At 41.0% G+C, this 19,884-nt stretch overlaps 1 protein-coding gene across 2 annotated transcripts in view; it reads left to right on the top strand.

Moving 5' to 3' along the window:
• The window catches only part of zbtb16a (zinc finger and BTB domain containing 16a), a 158,508-nt gene that overhangs the window by 49,020 nt on the left and 89,604 nt on the right, over nucleotides 1–19,884 (top strand). For both annotated transcript variants that reach the window (XM_067608746.1, XM_067608745.1), the window contains exon 3: nucleotides 8,817–8,914. In XM_067608746.1, the coding sequence (XP_067464847.1) occupies nucleotides 8,817–8,914 (98 nt within the window). The remainder of the gene's footprint in view (nucleotides 1–8,816; nucleotides 8,915–19,884) is intronic.

Genomic DNA, 19,884 nt, shown 5'->3' with positions numbered 1-19,884 from the left:
CACATCTCCTCCTCTGTTTGGCTTTCAGAATGGAAGCTAAAGTTAGACATCTTTGAGGTTTTTCTGCCACTTGATGGAAGGTGATGCCAATGCATAATGCATGAGGAGAGAGGGAAGACTTTGTCTGGCTGCTTTTTATAGACCACCAAAGCTCTGCTACTGCACACACACACACACACACACACACCAGAGCCAACCGTCTCACTCGATGCGCTGTAACCTCTCTCAGATCAAGAAAGCAGGAGCGGAGGAAAAACAGGAATCTAGCAAAACTGGCAACATTGTCAAGAATATGGAAAAAAAAAAGAAAAATGAAACAAGAAGACAAAACAGAAATGTTGACGCGCTATTTTCAGATGGCAGGGTCTTTTGATGCTCAAAACCAAAAGAGAGGCAGGGAGGGGGGGGGAGAGGGAGCAGCGGGGCGGTGTTTGTCTCAGAGATGGGCTTTAACAGAAATACTTTATACATGTGATCTTACAGGCTCTCCCTCATCTTTGTTCCCCCTGTTCCAACGCCTCGGTGAAAGTGTCTTTAGGTCTAGTTAAAATGAGAAAAGAGAGTTATGACACAAGGGGGGGGGGGGAGCGGGGGGGGGGGACTGGGGATATCAAATTATATGCAGGCAAAGCTGAGCTTCTACTTTTGGCTGCAGACTTTGCAAACACCATTTGCTACCCTCAAAAGTGTTGAGTTATTTTCTCCTTATCCCTCTAATCCTTATTTAACCAGGCTGGTTGACTAAGAGCACACTGTCATTTATAGTAATGACCGCGGGGGGGGGGGCTGTACGGAGCTGCACTTATACACACTCGCACCTGTGTGTGCACCACACAGTGAACTAAATCTATATATAAATAAACTGATCTTAAAAGTCAGTCCACCTTAAGTGAGCCTGGTCAAGTTAAGCTAACGCGTTGTTGCTAACTTCGAGGCTAACCTCCTTCCATAGATGAGTTTTTTCTTTGTCTTGAGGAGCTGCAGCGTTTATTAACTGACTAACTGAACTTCTGCTCTGCTCGAGTTCACGTCGTGTTTCCGCCGCTAGCTTTACACACACACACACACACACACTGCCTTATTCCTTAACGGAGTTACGCTATTCTTGTACCTTTCACATAGATGTCCTTTGAAGAATGAAGAGAGGGAGGATGACTAAAAAAAAAAACCACAATAACGCAGGGTTTTTGTGCTCACACAGTGTGCGAGTGAAAATCATTAGCATTAGCAATTTTAGTATTTTGCTACTGAATGAATACCGGGGAAACACTGGACTTGTAGTATATGTGGTTCTTGGGTCTTTGCCAAAGGGTACCATTAACAGGCTTTGATAATTTTTCACCACTAAATTTTGCCCCCTACCAGTCTGGGGATTTGAACTGCGAACTCTAGGTCATTTTCTCTCTTGATTGTCACCTCTAATTGAATAAAAGAACTTTGTCAAAGAGGGGAAAGCACTTCACACTGAGAGGAACTATAGGAGGGGTTGAAATGGCTTCCTCGGTAATGCGGAGAGTATTAGAGAGTGAATCCTACCTTCTAAGCTTCGGTGGAATCCAGGTATCTAACTGGGATTAGGTTACTGCCCAGGAAGCACAATTAGAAGTTCCTTGGATTATTCCCCTTCTATTACCTGAGAACTCCTGCTTTCCTAACTGCTTAGGTAGCGATCTTACTTAGGTGTGATAATTAGTTTAAATCTAAATAACGACATTTTTGTTTGTGACTTGTTTCGACCTCTGACATGCATCTGCACCGTGTTTTAAGCCCGATCTCACAGGAAACAGGTCTGACAACATTTTAGTTTTGAGCATAAATGTTCAAGTTTCAGTCACCCTCCATCACTCTCTCTTATTCAGAAAGAAAACAAAATTTAACAGTATCATAGACATGTGTTCCCTTGTCTGAAAGGGGTTTAGATGCTTTGAGGACAATTTAAATTCTGGTAATTTTTTTGGTGGTGACTCTTGAAAAATACACTCAGTATTTGGCAGCTTACTTGATGAGAATGGTTTTTGGCTCTTTTCATCTAAATCCATCTCAGCTCTCCTTCATCTTCTTCTTCTTTTAAACACATAGTAGGGAGAGGTGACACGTGTTTACAGCTGAAAACATCAGGATTTTATTGGAAATGTGGTCTGTAGAGACACATGTAACGCCATTAGGAATGTGTGTGATACATTAATTAGTACTGTAGGTTAGGACATCTCCTGTGAGCTAACTCAGACATGACTGATTGGATTTTAATGAAACTTGTGGATATCATTAATCTAACCGCTTACAGCCAACTGTCAAAATTTCACTCTCAGATTTTTGATGAAACTTGAGAGAAATGACGCATCTCACCACCACCGAAGGTTTGGAATCATTATTACAGGTGGTGTCTTTCATTGTTTTTTAAATTATTTTTGCCACAGCAATGTAGCTTTTTCCTCTAGAGACTACCTCAGGTCAGATTTAGGGGTGACAGAGTCTGTGATATTATAAATAACACAGCCAGGATGAAAGGAATTGGCGCTCTCCCCTCCCCATCTTTTCTGTCTCTCTCCTCTTTTCCTCTTGCCCTGCTACTCATCTATGCTCAACACGAGTGCCTCGGCGTTCGCGTGTGTGGCTTGAATTTATATGAACGTCTCCCCGGCGGGGGGACAACGGGGGCCAAGTCATTGATATGTGCAGGAGGACTCAGGATAAACAGCCCACGCCGACCGGTGTTACGCCAGCCTGCCTGATACATTTTGATTGAGCAAAGACAGAGGGGTGGGGAAGGGGGTGGGAGGGGAGGAGGGGGTGGGGGGGGCAATTGAATTGGGAGGCTTAAAAGCAGGGATAAGATGACAGAAAGGGAGCTTTTTTTTCTCCACCTGCTTCCAGACAGCCACAAAATGGACCCATGTAAATGTTGTGAACCACACATGGTGTCTCACTAGACAAGATATGTGCGCGTCACTGAGCTCTGGAGGACCTCAACAAACAGATTAGGTGACATTATTTCTCTGATCGTCTTTTTTTTGTTTTTTTTACCCCTAAATGTGGGCTGTAATTTAGTTACATCCAGATAAGATTTTCCTCTTATTTCCGTCTTAATGATCCTTTTGTTTCACTGAACCACCACCACTATTCCCCTCCTGCCCCCGTCGTGTGACATGGTCGGACCCCTAATGGACTGGAAATTCATGTTGGGGAGGAGGGGGGGGGAGTCCCTTGTTCCTCCTCTTCATCTCTCTCTCTCTCTCTCTCTCTCTCTCTCTCTCTCTGTCAGAAAACCAAAATAAGAGGTGGCGGCGGCACACTGCGCCACTTATGGCCACATTAGGATCAGCCACCAAAGTGTCACTGAATCGCCTCGTGCATCATTTTGGCTTTGTTCACCATGACAGGGAATTGCGGCGGTGGTGGTCCTCTTCCACCCTGGGATTTTATCCCCAGATGGATGTATCATTGGCTGGGCTCTTACGTCTGGAGTGCATTATCCTACTTATACCATGGATAATTTTTTATTGACCTGTGTTTGTTGCGCAATACTTATTGACCGCAGTGTTTGTTACTGCTTTGCAATTATGCCGGTGGATTGTTGCCAGCACCTGCCTTTGTACTTAAGCTAGCTTCACATTGTAGTTCTGTAATTTTATGGAATAAATATAGATAGATTGTTAATCATAGATAATATGTAAATAGTACAGTGTGCCACTAATCAGGTGTTTAAAAAAACAAAAATGAGTTAAAAGAGGTTAAAAAGTGATAATTCTCTGCGGGTTTGTCACTTAGAGTGCTTTTTGATCTTTTGTTAACATAAAAATATTGATTAATGCGACTTTATGGTTACACATACACACAAAAACAGGTTACAAAAAGCTTATGCTAAGCTAACAGCTAATGTGAGAGATAAATGGTTGCATTTATGGGTTGAAGAACATTTATTTTTATCTTTACCATATGACTCAAATGCCCACATCATACAATCACCATCCTCCTGCTATTTAACCACAAGCTGCATTCAGAGGCCCTCCGTTCCCCAATGATCAGTTCTTTTTCTTCTGACCCACAGAATAAATGCACAAATAGTCACACACACACACACACACACACACACACACACATAGTACACAGCCTTTCCTCAATTGACCACTTCTTATCAATTGCCTCTCTTTATCATTTAATGTTTTCATCTCTCCATCTCTCTCTCTTCATAACCCTCACATCCCTCTTTCTCTCAAGCTTTTATTTAGGAACATCGTTTCAGGTTGTTTTATAGCTTCCCTCTAGGAACGGAGGACGGAGGGGGGAAAAATGGAAAAAGATGAAAGGATAGATGAAGATAGAGAAGAACACACAAAGGCTGCTGAGGGAAAATAGATTTGACGCAGGCAATGAGAAATAAGTTAAAGCCATCAGGCATGGCTTTGTCTACTACTTTTTTTTTTTTCCAGTTTGGATGTGATGATGTGAACTGGAGTGGGTATCATCATGAGTTTCGAGCAGAGCCATTTGATTTAATGAGGTTTAGCAATAGTTCTGCTGCCGTTAAAGCCCAATCATATGAAACCTGGATGACTCAAAGTCATTTAAGGGCCGTGCAGGTCTTTCAAGTAGCTCTACTTGTCGTAGTGTATAGAACTAGTAGATAACCTTATATTTGCCTTGTTTAACTGTACCGTATTACAAGTGGAAGCGCAGATGGTAAGCTTCGGTCTTTATTTCACCAAACGCAGTACTAGATATGATATATGGCCAGCCAAGTCCACCGGCAAAATAGGAAAAAAAAAAAAGTTCTGAATCACATGAGGCAAGCTGTTACGGCTCAATAACGCAGGTCTGTAATCGACTCACATTTCAAACACACACACTCACACACACACTCACACACTCCGACAGCCCTCGGTCGGGCTGTTTTTTATGAGGAAGCACACCGCACACAAGGTGATCAGCATATGTTTTGTTGACATAAATTTAAAATTTATTGCTGTTGTCAAAAGTGACTGTTGGACAAAGTCGATTATTAACTGAGTAAATGGCCTGAGAGAGTTTTATGTGAACTTCTTAATGGCTACAGTCAGTCTGTTTCAAATCACCCCCCCCCCCAACCCTCCTGCTCCCACCCACCACACACACACACACACACACACACACACCTCTCATCATCTATTTCAGAAGCATAACACGAAAGCTGACATTTACGATGGGATTTGACAGAGTGTGTGTGTGAAGAGGTCTATCCGAGCTGAATCACTGAGCTGAGACAATAGTTTAGTATCCTTTAACATATCATTAAACTTTGTTGAAGTACTGAATTGTTTAAATCTGAATTACAATATATTATTAGCTCTGCTTAGGCACACAAAGCATTTCAAAGTGTATAAAATTCACCTTGAATGCTGACTCTAGTCTAATGTTGCATATTATTCTACTATATTCTGCAGGTGTGTGTGACTGTGCATACGATTAAAGACATTTTCTCTGTCATCAGATCAGTGAATAACTTTTCTAGTTAAACATATTGTCACATTATTTCAGAAATAAGCATCAAATCATCTCTTTATTTCTAAATTATACACACAAGTGTGGAAGGAATCTCAGATGGCTGGCTGAGTTCCCCTTCCCAAAAAACGGTCAGATAGCCAGTCAAGTTGAGCCAATTGAAACTTGATGTTAGCGTACTCAACTGTGTTCTAGCCTCAGCACATCAAACGTGATCTGGCTCTGACACATTTAGGTACTGTTTCCACATTTGGCTAGGCTTTGTGGATGCGGACATGGGTGTTTTAGGCTAATAATCGGCTGTTGTCCGCAGCCGGCATTGGACTGTTAACCAGATTTTGGTGCATTATTATAATCATGAGTCTGGCATGTTTCTGGCAACCAAGCATGTTGAATATAAGCCATTGCTTGGTCAAGCCATGTTGGGCAATTAATAGAATTAGCTCTTGAAATTAGCATTTACTTGAGAATAGAAACTAAATATTATTACATGCCAAAAGACAGGGCGTCATTAGTGTTTTAATAGGACAGTCCTCTAAAAGTCCCTTTAACAGACTGAATTGCGGTTGTTACTGTTCTGTTGAACATCAAGTAATGTGATGTTTTTAGTGGGTAGAGCGAGCTATTGCAGTTAAATTTAACACACTCTCTCTGCTAGGGACGTACACACTGCACTTTGCTCATCAACACTACATTTACGATGAAAGTACACGGCACGGCTTCCACTTGGAGTGGCCTTAATAAGTCCATCCATACCTTATCAGTGCTCTGTCTGGGGGGCACAATGGTCAGATTGAGGAGGGACACAAAAGGCCTTTGAAAGGCTTTGTGTTCTGTGTGTGTTGTGGTTTACCGCCTACGTGTGTTTTTTCCCCTTATCGGAGTGAAAGTGTGTACATCACCTGATCCTTAAAGGAAAAAACAATCCTGCTCCACTCCTTCGTCCATTGTGTATTTCTTTAATTCAAATGGATAACTAGTCAAAGAAGATTAAGATTACATTAAGATATTTTTCATTTACCTAAAGCATAATTTGTACACACTAGGCTTTGGTCCCTTAAAGTTACAACACAAGGGTTATCACAAATTTTAGTGCTGCTATGCTGCACCAAAGGATTCCAATGTAGAGACGGCAGAGATGGCAGGTTGTCCACTGGCAAGTTGCCTCAATAGACCAGAATGCAATGCAGCTGTAAGACACAATGTATACTCGTGCATTTGTCCAACTACATGTATAACCAACAACTCTGTTGCTGTAATTGTTATGCCTGCTTTTGAACATGGCGGATTTAGATTTCTTTCTCTGCTGGTTGTGAGAGAAGGAGGAAGTGGGAATTTGTAATTCTAGTTCATTATATCATGATATAACTCCTAGTCTATATGCACCATCACATACTGATATCAAACAGTGGAAGAGATGTCTTTACTTTCTCAGCATTGCCGTTAATGTCTCTCTGTGTCACTTTCTCTTCCCTTTTGGCTTTTCGAGTGTCCTTTCCCTTTTGGAGGCATTTGGCATTTAAGGCCTTTTAATTACTCCCTGCTTGCCAAAGGGATGTCATTCTGCCTTTAGTTTTCAGGGTCTCTACAAATTCTAATCACTACAATGGCTATCATGATTTCTTCCACTCCCCTGCATTTTTATTACAATTTTTACCACTCTTTCTTCCAGCCGGGTCTTCAACAATGTTTTGCAGCAATTAATTTTCACTTAACTCATACTAGACTTTTTTTTTTTTTTTGTTTAATAACTCCTGCAGCCATTGCCATAAGGACACGATATAATCTCTCTCCGTCTGTCTCTGTCTCATCCTCGCTCTGTTTCTCCCTACCCCTTTCTCGAGGCACAAAAGAGAGCTGTAAATCAATTTGCATTCGACATCTGACATCAATCAGTCATGTTTTGGGAGAGTGGCACCACCTCTGCCTCTGCGGCTTTGTTGAGAGACGCTAAGATGGATGGCTGTCATCTCGCCCAAGTTGAGCGGATCTCTTATCAAGGGCATTGTTTCCCCAAGAATGCACTCAGCTGATCACTCTGTGCCACCTGACTCGACAATGGAGACTATGAAATCCTTCTGTTTGACATTGTCTTTTTTTTTTTGCCTGCCAGAAGCATACGTTCACTTGAGTACTGAATCATGCACTTGTTTTTGTGCATATTTGGGGGTATCTTTATTTAACTTTGCAGTAAAATGTTGAAGATTTTCCAAAGCTGGAAACGTGACAATCAAACCAAAGCCTTAAAGAACCAACAGTGGTGTTTTTCACCACTTATCATGGCCTCGATCACTCGATCCTTTCATCAGGAAGATGATACTTAGTTTGAAGCCTCACTGTGTGAAACGGTTTTTAGATTAAAAGCGCCAAATCTGAAACAGAACCAACTTGACCAACAATCATTACTATCCGTGGCCGTGTGTGTGCTTTCTTGTACCGCTCTCAAGGTGAGATATTTGAAGTTCTTGAGAGGCTTAAGGCGCTGTGGCAGTTGTTTGGCAATTCGTGTCACCTTAATTGCTTTAGAGCACTTTCAGATATCTCTCAAGAATAATATGCTTTGTAGCGAGCCGTGGGGTCTTTGAGGATTTCGTAACGGAGAGAGTGGTGAGGCTAGACTTTGTGTTGTTAGATGTTATTTAGTTTCCTAACCTTCAAGGCCTTTACCGCATAATCAAATATTGACCCTTAGTCTTGTCTGACCTTGTGAGCTTAAACTATGTTACAGCCTAATGACTGTCCATTTGAAAAAAAAGGCAATTCGTTTTAGATCAGATTTTTTTTCTTCGAGCTACACATCACCTTATAGTTCAGAGAACTGTTGTCAAAAACCGGCCAATAAATGGTTCATAACACAAAGTAGCTGTCCTGTTTGTTTGCCTGAATAAATCATTTTATTTCACTCTACAGCTCCTTATCCATCTGCAGCACTTTAGATGTAAGGAGTTGATATTGCCTCTGCTTGAATAGCATCTTATGATTTATACCACTGAGTCATGGTCTGGTGCTCCATGTAGAAGAATATGTGTGATAGTTGGACAATGTGTTTCACTGATGGTTATTGTTATGGGCTGATGTTATAATTGATGGAGTGTGACATTTTGTGTCTTTTAAACTACAGAAGGCAACAGGATAGCCAAAGCTTTTGATGTACTGAAGCTCATCATTTATGTGCTGTAAAAAAAAATTTTTTTTTTAAAAAAAAGCCACTTTGTTTAGAGACACAAACATCTATTTTGAGAGACATACACATTAAACTTTGTCCGGTCAAAACAACAAGACTTTCATAGCAGCAGAGTCCACATACTTAAAGTGTTTGTTTTTCTCTTTGACAACAGGAAGATGCATAGTGGAATGAAGACCTACGGGTGTGAGCTGTGTGGGAAGAGCTTCCTGGACAGCCTCCGTCTACGGATGCATTTGCTGTCTCATTCAGGTAAAAGAAAAAACCCACAAAACCACATCCCCATACAATGATCACTGTTGAGCTCAGCAGCAGTTCCTCCCATTATCATTGCAAGTTTATGGTTGATAATGGCAGTTTTTGAATACAGTCCATACAGTTAAATTAACCATTATGTAGCTGAATAAGCAATACATCAGTGCTTCTCTCAGAGTTTCAATGAGAATTTAGAGAATTGTTTCTATGGAAATCCTTGGAGGTTGATAAGAAGAAGGTCCCTGATGAACCATGCCAGTGGTTTTGCATGAAAAGAGTACGGTCTTGACCTGCTCTATGTGAAAAGTGCCTTGAGATGACTTCTGTTGTGATATGGCGCTATATAAATAAAGATTGATTGATTGATGAACCCATTTATTATATTTGATAAACAGTTTCTTCTTTATTATGAATTTAATTATTCACTTACATGCTTTGTTGTTTTTTTTTAAATTATATCTCCCTCCCAAGAAAAGACCTCAGTATCCTCAATGTTAGCTATGACCCTGAACTTAAGCAAGGTTTATGTTCCTGCAACTTGAATAGTTTATTCAAATGAATGTAAAACAGGAAGTAACAATGCAGAAGGCTTTCAATGTGGTCAGTAATGACAAGTATATAATATGTGTTTGCAAGTAAACACATTCAAAAACACCGGCAAGGTCCTTAAAGGGGAGGTTGCATCTCTCTCTCTTGCAGACTTACGCTATGATACCCTGCAAACCCGTACTTAAGCATTTACTCTGGCATCTCAAAAATCTGGTTTACAACCATTCACAGATTCAAAACGATTGATCATGAATGCATTGTACAGTACAGATGAAGTCCCTGCAGCCTGAAAGCTAAGCCTTACACATGCTTTCCCAGTTTAAATATATGGATGTGGAGCACAACCCAGTTTTCAGTGATTTGTGGATTAAATAACTGTTCAGCCCAGTAAGGCTGAGCAGCTCTGAGAAACGTAACCCAAGAAGTGCCTGCACATCATCATCCTGTCATCCTACACGTCTGTGACATTAGAGGTCTGAAAGGCAGTACAAGTCAGAACTCTGGACACCTTGATTGGTCCAGTCTGACAGAATTACATCCAACTCCAAACACGCAAACATACACCAGCAGTCCTACTACTACTTAGCGCTGCGCCGTTTTAATGGCATGAACCGTCTTTTATAGCAAAGAGCTTACACTCCTAAGGCCCTAAGTGCAGATGGTTTATTGAGACACTGTAAAAGCCATGGGACCTCTGAGGGAACCCCTTCTGCACACACACACACACACACACTTATGCACAAAACCCCAAATCCATGTGTTGACATTGGCCCACAGATTGAGCTCTCTGTTTGGTACCCTGTATGTTTTCCAACGGGTCACACTAAGCGGTCTGAATTGTCTGCTTGGCATTAATGTTGTTGTTGTTGTTGTTGTCGATGAGCATACCACCCCCCCACCCCCCCCACCCCCCACCCCTCCAATCCCGAGGCCCACCACTGTCAGTAGGCAGAAAACTATAATTGCTAGGATCATTTGTTTGTTCGTATCTCACCAAAACTTAAACAATGACTGAGATGGATGCTGACACTCCTGCTATGTTGTGACAAAGATGAATGACGAACTCACGCTGTGCCGGTGAATTGGCTCAGCACACAACTCAGCGTGTCAAAAACAAAAGTTGCTCCGAGGAAGTATTCAGTGTTTATTTTAAAATTACACCCCATTTTCACAGTCTCCCTGCTGCAAATGCATGCCCCCCCCCCGCCCGCCCCATCTCACTCACTTGTCAATGCAGAGAGAAGAGCGCTCTGTCACGGACACAAATAGGATAGTGACTGTTTTGGAGATTTTATGTGTCCCCCCACTATGCGCCTCTTCAGACATAACATCCTGCCTTAAAGCCTCTCTCCTGGAGCTGGCTTGGTGTTTATGTTGTTTCATGTTGTGCGGTTCAGCAGTAAGCATGAAGGTTTGAACTCAGGATATATGACAAAGTGGAAGCTAAGGGTGAGTCGAGGTAATGTTGAGCTCAGACACTTGTTGACTGTTCCTGAAGTGTGCGTGCAGCTCTCTGCATGCTCCGGTGGAGATGAGCCGTAAAGAGCCATGCTCTCGCTGCTGACATGGATCCAAGTTAACCTGACTTGGCCTCAGGTCCGACTAGTCTTAAAGCAAACTTACAGTTAGAAGCATATTGGGAATTTGTCATTGTAATAATTGTTGTAGTTATAATAGCGACAGTGACGCTAATGTAATGTACCCGGCGCATTAGCAGTAGCAGTAAAGGTGCAAGAACAAGTTGTAATGGTAGTGATAGAAATAGAGGATTTACTGGCAGTACTGGAAGTTGTAGAAATAATAATATGGTAGTAGAGGTGGCAGTAATGGTAATAGTAGCATGTCAGTGTAGTGATAACAGCAGCAGTATTAGAAGTGTAAAAGTAATATTTATCAAACGTTTAAATTACCCTGTGAGACGATGAAAAATGAAATGAAAAATCTGTGATCTTGCAGCAGAAGAGGCTTCTTTCCTCCTTTTTATTCCTCTTATCTGAATAATTGTATATAGATATATTATGTAGACGTGTATATATATAATTATAATTTTGTATATTTAGTATTTTGTCCACCTCATTTATATCAATAAGGGTAAACCTGGGATAATGTACATTTAACAAGATAACTGATCATGTTACTGGACCTGCATAAAATTATAAAAATTAAAAAAAAAAAAACTAACAAACCTAAAAACATGAAAGTTAAAGTCATCAACACTCTTTCATTTAAAGTGACAGAAATGTCACAGACTAAAAGCATTCTGAAGAAATGTTAAGTGCTTTTCGACAGCGTTTGTACCGTGCATGCGGAGGGTTAACGGCACTAAAAAAAGTCTCTCCAAAACAATTTAAATCCATTTCATGTTGAGGGAAGATCATGTTTAGTTGTACAGTTTAGATACACGTATATTTGGGATATTAAGACCAAAGAGATCATGATCACTTCTTGAATAAGATCAGATTAGTGTGAGTTTCGACCACACTGAGGTAATCATCAGTAGACTTTCAGTGTCTTCTATGATATCAACAGGTGAATAAAAACTCACAATTTGTACCAATTGACATAAGGTGAAACTCTGTTGATATGAGATCAAATGGAAAAAGCAGAACATTGAAAACTCTAGGAAGAACCACATACTCCACCTTGAGAAAGGCAACCGAGCGGAAAATGTGGGCAGTGTATTTTTAGCAACAGTGGCAGCAAGTGCACAAACTTTTTTTTTTCTTCTTTCTTTCTCTTTTTTTTCCTCTTTCCAAGCGGGGCTGTCTTGATGCACAACATCAACCTGTGCTGTTACACACATCAGTGTTGATTCATAGTCGCTTTGGTCTGGCGTAAAAGGCAAGACAAGCGCTTCTGTGGAGACGGGCGACGGTTAGGGAAGAGACAGCGCCGAGGCAAAGCTTCTTTGATAGTTTTTGTTGTCTTTTTTTTGCACTATTTCATTTTTTTTTGTCTCCTCCACCTCCGCCTCCACCGTTTGACTTTCAAGGCTTTTCTCGGTCTGACACCGCGTCTCGATTTTTATCGTGTCTCTCTGTAATGATGACACTTCACCAAGTCCCAAAACCCTCATCCTCAGCCCCTCCTCCTCCTCCTCTCCTCCTCTCCTCCTCCTCCTCCTCCTCCTCCTCCTCCTCTGCCGCCGCCGCTGCCGCCGCCATCATCCTTCAGCTCGCTTCAGAAAAGACAGAATATTGGGGAGATGAAGCGAGAGAGTGGAGAGGCTTTTTGGTATGCGCAGCGTGTCATGGATGTGGAGCGTTTCAGACGCTGCTGCTGCTGCTGCTGCTGTCTCCTCCCTCCCCTCTGCTTTCCACTCTGCCTGTCTTCCTGCCTGCCCGCCTGTCTGTCTGTCTGTTTGTCTGTCTGTCTCTCTGTGCTTGTTGTACAGAGGACTTGGCGGCTTGCCAGTCTGGGCTTCTTGCCACCACTGAGGGTACAGTATGTACAGTCTACCTTGTGCCAGCTATTTATTTTTTTTCCTCTCGTCTCGTTCTGTCTCAGTCCTCTCCACGTTGTTGTTTTTTTCTTTTTTCTTTTTTTTTTTGTATCAACGCCTGACGTTTAGTATTTGACAGTGTTTGCTGAGCCAAAGCCTGCAGATGGGGGTTCGAGCAGGGTGGAGGACTGTGACTCAGCCCCTTTTGGGTGCATTTTGAGGTCTTGGATGTTGTTTTCTATAATTGAGAGCAGCACCTTTACACTGGTTATAGAAAATGATTCCAGTATTACATAAACTTTGACCAACTGAATGCAATGAATACCTTAAAAAAAAAACCCAATAATCATGGTTTACTTGATTCCAGTTCTGTTAAACCACAATTAAACCCCAGAATAATAATAATAGTAATTCTAAATATAATCAAAACTAATGCTGGGTATCAAAAAAGTTGTCATATTCATCATCTTGTTTAGTCATTCTTAGATCAGATCATTCCTGATTTGAACAATTTAGATGTATTTAGCCAAAGTTCTTGTGCAGCTGCTTGTGTTTAGATAACATAGAACATTTGAGATGTTTGGCTTCTTTTATCAAAATATAATCTAAAATGGCCTGTAGAAAAAAAAACCCTATAACCCGAGGTTTACATATTAGGAGCTTTCGGGCCTCATGATGCTGTTGAAAGTGGCCCTTGAGTTATTTTATTTTTGGCAAACTGTTGCCACACAAGTCTAGTTTCAATCAATAAATATGTATCAGTCAAACTGCATATTAACCACTGTATCAATAACCTACTAAGTGTGTGTGTGTGAGTGTGTGTGTGTGTTTTGTACTGAAGCTCACCAAACAAGACCAGACCAGACTGATATGATTCACAGTTTGTTTTCTGAGCGAGCCGATGCAGATAATAAGATTATCAATAAGACTCTCTCCTGAACACCCGCATCCCCATCTCTGTTACCACCAACTTTTCATCTCACTGCCTTTATAGTATAAGAGTCTTAATCCTCTGTTTACAGTATGTATACATAGTAAAGAGTTTCCTGGATTAGCTGTCTGTGTGTGTAAGTGTGTGTGCGCGCATGAGATCTAAAGCACATTAAAACAGATCCGTCTTTATTTAAACTGCAGTCGCAGGCTAAGTGTCTTGCTCAAGGGCACAATGCGATGATATATGAATGGAGAGATGGTGTCTGTGATGTGCTGCTTGGTAGTGAGGGAGCCGAAAAGGGAATTTAAATATAGAGCATGGTGGATTGCGCTGTCTGCTTGCTCAATACTGTCTGAGTACGTACTGAAATGTGTCCATAGCATCGATTATCAGAACGTGTCAGGAAGAAATACGTATGTGGTATTGAATGCTTTGTTAATTCTAAGGCATATATACGTCTTTGATCTGATATTTCCTGACAGCCTTCTAATATTTGACTGTGTTTTATATAAGAGAACTTATTTTATATTTCACCCTGGTGCATTTAGCAGCATTTGGCTAATTTTTTTGGTTAAAGTATAGGTTTCACGATTTTTCAAATCTCTCTTTAAACAATAGTCAGTTGCCAAAATGAACATTGAAACAGGTTTTTCCTTGCTATAGTCATTTAGCCTGTTCATACTTGATGTTAAGAGAGATCTCTCTCTTCATAATGCCTTCAAAATCCACAACCCTCCTTCTGTGCACAAATGTATTTCAAAGTTTATGTGAAGCTAATATGAAGCTTCAGCCACAAGAATTAGTGAAATCAAGAAGATGAAGTCTTTTTAGTGCCAGATTTTCTTGTTACTATCCTTCTGCCACAGCTCAAAATGGAAAAAAAACACAATTATACCATCTTAAACTAAAAAGACTGTAACCTTGGAAGACATATTGTCTTTATTTGACTAACTCTAGACTGCTGAGGCCTCATATTAACTGAACTTTTTAATTTTTGCATTTTTGCACAAAACAAGGACTGTAGATTTTGCCCCCCATCACTTACATTTTAAGCACATTTGGAGGGAATTTTTACAGCAAGAAAAACCTATTTCAATGTCGACAGACTTGGAAAAATTGTGAATCTGCCCTTTAAAACATGTTTGTTCTGCACATATAAACGTGTCGTTTTGGTATTGGAAAAAAAACAATATCAAACTTTTCAAATGATGCAATACCTAACCCTATGCTTAGGTAATCTGCACTTGCAAAAGAACATCGTCATCATCATCATCATCATTTTGACATTTACCAAGGATTATTTTGTTAGCATTCAACATCTCCAGTCAAAACCCTCATAATAGACTGTATAGTGAACACACATAGCTCATATCATCTCTAGATTCTCTACATTATTTGCTGTAAAACGTGACTTAACATGATAATCTCCTGTCATTTCAGGTCATATACTAGCGCTGTGTGGTGGTGTGTCACACAGCTTTCAGCAGTTTGGTATGCTTGTGTTTGGTTTGAGCATTAGTCAGCCAGTACAGTATATTTCCAGAGTGAGGTTTAAAGTTTAGAGCAGTGTTGTTTTCTGAGCAGGCTGAAATAGGATTTGTCTTTTACGACACCTCGTTTGGTACTATAACATTATGTTGCCTATTTGTTGATCTTTTTGGGGTTGTATGTTTAAAAAAGAAAAGAAAAAGCTGGGACACTCGGTTTAGAGCAACTAGAAATGACAAAAAGAAGAAAGCAACGACATGAATACACAGTCGGACGTTAAGCTGAATGAAGAATGTTTTATTTAAAAATTCATAGATGATCAAATAACCACGTAGATTTTAAAGTAAATATGTTTAAGTGTTTGTGCACCTGACTAACTCTAATTGTTCACATTCTGTTCTTTAGTTTATTTGACCTGAACAGCACACATTAACTAAAATTATTATAAATGTGCCAAAGATAAACAAAAGGCAAGTTTTCCTCTTGTCGTCCCTGACTAGATGTTCAACTTGGCTCCTTGAAATTAAAAGCTTTGTTCTAGTCTGATCCCAATCTTAGCGTGGGAGTAAAATGCCCACGTAAATGTCCAGAGCGTTTAGATGAGGAGAAATGCAAAGAATTTGGATATGAACGCGGCGAGGCGGTAGGGCTGCTTTCCCATTGCTCTTTGTCTCTGTTTCTGTCTCTCGCTGCATTTGTTCGGCTGTTTGGCTGACGGCTGGTCGGCTGTTTTGGCGTTGTGCCGGCTCTTCCCTCACAGTGATGACGACATATTTGTGCCGGCAGGTCTGGATGTTCTGCCAGCATTCCAGCATTTATGATCGCTCGCAGATGTGAGTCCAGGAACACACTGTACTGTACCCAAACCGAGAAATTAATGAAACTTGACTGCCTTCCAGGCCACAAATTCTTAAATGTGTGTGTGTGTGTGTGTGTGTGCGTCTGTCTCTGTGTGTGTATGCATGACTGAGAAGAGAGACAGGAGACTCTGGGGAGGGAGGGGTGGCGGGGGGAAAGTGCTATTAAAAGCAAGTAGTAGGAAAAGAAGTAGTTCAGAAAAAAAATAAAAGTATGGCCCAAAGTGTTAAGTGGTTTGCATGTACATTTTTTTTTTACCGCAGCTTATGTTCTGTCCTGCCTGTGTGCACACACACACACATATACACACATATACCCCTGCTGTTACCCTGTACATTAACACAGGATGACAGACAGAGTGGATAAAGAGCAGTAGCTCATGCTTTAGTAGGATAATGTAACTGCTTCTCTGCAACTTAAAATTCCCCTTTCCCCTGCACTCCTTGTAATACTTCCCCTGACCTGTTGATTTACTGGTCCAAACACCACTGGGATTATGCAGCTGGACAATTCTCGGCTGGGTTATATTACATGAGAGGAGGGCACGTCGGGGACAGACAAGCGAGAGGTGACATGACGCAGGGGTCGACTTATAATACCGTAGAATCAGTCGTCGCTGTCAGATTGATATTTTTATTCCCAGCAGAGACAGGCGGTGGAAGTAGGGGGAGGTAAGGGGAGGAGGAGTGAGGAGGGGAGAACTTGTTAGACCGCTGTCCTGAGCAAATGTGACTTCATTGGAAACGTGTTTCACCAAGCAGCTGCGCTCCTTAGCCAGTACTCAGTGTACCTGTGCCGTGAGCTTCTGGGAAAAGTAGTGTTTTTAAAGAAATAAGACATAAAAATAGCCAGGCTGACGAATACATGAGGGATGATCCTCTGGGTGATAGACTCTCCAGCTGACCAGGTTGACAGCTCCCTGTCTGGAGGCACACTCAGACTAGACGGCCAGTTGCCTTCAATGTAATTTTGCTCAGCGTGGTTCTACCTGACACCTGTAACTGTATTCCTGGAAGAAGCTGTGTGGGTATTAAGAGGAGCTTGCACTGCTGAGAAATGTTTCACTAACTAGCAAAGGATGTGTCATAGTCTAATGATATGTATGATGTTATTGCAGAGAAGTACAAATCATACTTTGACATTGAATATACATTTAAAGGTGCCAAAGTATGTGCAGCAGCATGTTTTAGCTAGGCGTGGGGCTAAGGTTGGTGATGTTGGGTAATCCATCTGCCGACTCATTTATCTTAGAACGTGGGCAGTCCAGGAACATGTAATTTTTCTGGAAGACCAATGTAAGGAACCCTCTGCAAGAGACCGCAGTGAGGCTTGTAAGCTAGCGGCGGCGGCGGCGGCAGCTAGCATGGGAAGTGATTGATATGAAATTTGCTTACCTCCAATGCCACACGTAGGAATGTTCTTTTTATTTTTAGCTACAGATAAGATTAGCAAGAATCTGTGAGTTTTTTTTATACCATCCAACACTTTTATAGGTATTGCAGCCTCTAGGGGCTGCTAGTTTCGCATCAGACTTTTAAAATCTAAAATAATCTCTGTTGTATTTCCTTTCCCTAAAGACGATAAATATGTTGTCCTTCCATCCCTTATCTGATAGTGCCGGACAAATTTTTGCACGAGAATAACAACTGTTTTGTGCTCCTGTTTGTTTATGATCTTAAAATGAACAAGCAACTGATTTATTGATGGTACAATGTGACTGAACTGTAGCTAGAACATGTTCAAATAGAAAGTATGTTAATCAATTTGAGTACGGCGAATTATCGTTCAGGTACAGAATTATCAACCGTAACATATTGGGCTCTTGCTTTTACGGCATATTATCTTATCATACTTATCTGTCTAACACGTGGAAATACAATTACATAGCATTTTACATGGGAATACATTAATGCAACAACATAGAATTGAAACTAGCTTAAAATAAAAGTAATGATACATCATGTACAGTATTTACAAGCTCAGTTTTTATTCACAAGATGTGAAAAGATTAATCGTCCCTCAAACATAAATACTACTAATTGTATAATCCCACAAGTAATCACCTTTTTCTCAAACAAGCAGCTCCAACAGAGCCGTTACCATCTTTTCTTGTGGTATCGGTTACTCCCAAAGCCTGTCAATCAAGAAGTTGGACGGGGAAGCTCAGAGTTGACTTTTCAGCCCTCTCTATTTTCAGACAAGAAAGAAAAAAAGGAGGACTTGATCTTATTCCTTTTTATTACAGGGATATTGCAGCTTTAAATCCTTTTGGTTGCTAAGTAGCGAGTGCCCCTCTGCTCCCTTAATGGGCCTGATTTGGTATTCCGCTCTGATGCCAAGTCTTATTTTTGTATGCGAGACAAAGTGTTTTGATGGAGGGTGATTGCTGAAACGTCTGTGTGTCTACCAAAGGCTGTTTTTTTTTTTTCTTTTCTTTTTTTTTTTTTTTTCTTTTTTGGTGGAGAGTGAGAGTTTTATGGCCTCTCAGTACAGTACACTGTGTGCCTTCTGCTCAAAACAAGAACACAGTCGATTGAATTTTGGATTCGCTTCATCATCCCTCCCTCCTCCCAGCAGCTTTGTTGTCAGCGAGCAGCATGTGTGTGTGTGTGTATGTGTCTGAGAGAGAGAGAGAGAGCGAGAGAGAGCGAGCGAGAGAAAGAGAGATGTGAGTGCTCGCTGTGTGTGTGCTCGATGCGTATGTGTGTATGTGTGGTAAAAGTCAGTTATTGCAAAAGGCTGCCAATTAATTTGCTCTCCTGGAAATTCGAATGATACTGTAGAATGCACACACGATCATAAACACATGTGTGCACGTGAGTCAAGCACACACAAACATGCAGTAAGCTACACACGAACGCACACGCACGCACGCACACTCTGCTCACCATTACGCCGAAAAGGAGGGAGAAGAAGATGCACAGGCTGCAGACATTTGTTTGCTCCAGAGTTTGATGTCAAATTAGGTCGTGTATATGTGTGTGTGTGTGTGTGTGTGTGTGTGTGTGTGTGTGTGTGTGTGTGTGTGTGTGTGTGTGTTCGGAGGGGCTCTTGCTGGATGAATATTGAACATTACTCAAGGGGGCTAAAGCAGGATCAGGTGGAATTGCCCGGTCTAGTCTCCAGGTATTCTGGTAGTGTCTTTTTTTAGGCAAAGGGTCCTTCAGACTGTCTCAGGGCATCGGGATGGCAGAAGGGCAGAGCTGATTGTGAATCCTCCATGGCACTTATCTCGACACAATAAGTCTTGTTTTTGAAGAACTCGCTAATCGACATCATCATCATCATCAACACTGTTTATTTTAGGGATGAAGTAGAGCTTAGAAGCAGATGTAACTTTCAGACACATTCTGTGATTAAAAACAATTGAACATGGTGTGTAAAATATTAGATGTGATCTGGTTACAATTTTTTTTAAAAAAAGGATGACCTCATGAAACCAAAGTTTACTAAAAAAAAAAAAAAAAAAACTGAGTGTGTGTGAGTTTGTATGGCTGGTGCTGGCGAGGTCCAGTTATGCAATTCTGTATAGCAATTAGTGGTATTTGCCACATTCAGAGGAGGTGCTGCTATGTGTATCTGGGCTGCACATGTTGATATAAGCAGCGCTTGACTTTTATTCTTGTTTCAATATGTTTCTCTTTGTATGTAATTACTCTTTACAGAGATATTCATTGGATCATCGAAATTCCTTAA

Source organism: Thunnus thynnus, chromosome 13 (assembly GCF_963924715.1).
Source record: "Thunnus thynnus chromosome 13, fThuThy2.1, whole genome shotgun sequence".
Lineage (NCBI taxonomy): Eukaryota > Metazoa > Chordata > Actinopteri > Scombriformes > Scombridae > Thunnus > Thunnus thynnus.
This window is presented reverse-complemented; position numbering and strand designations above follow the sequence as displayed.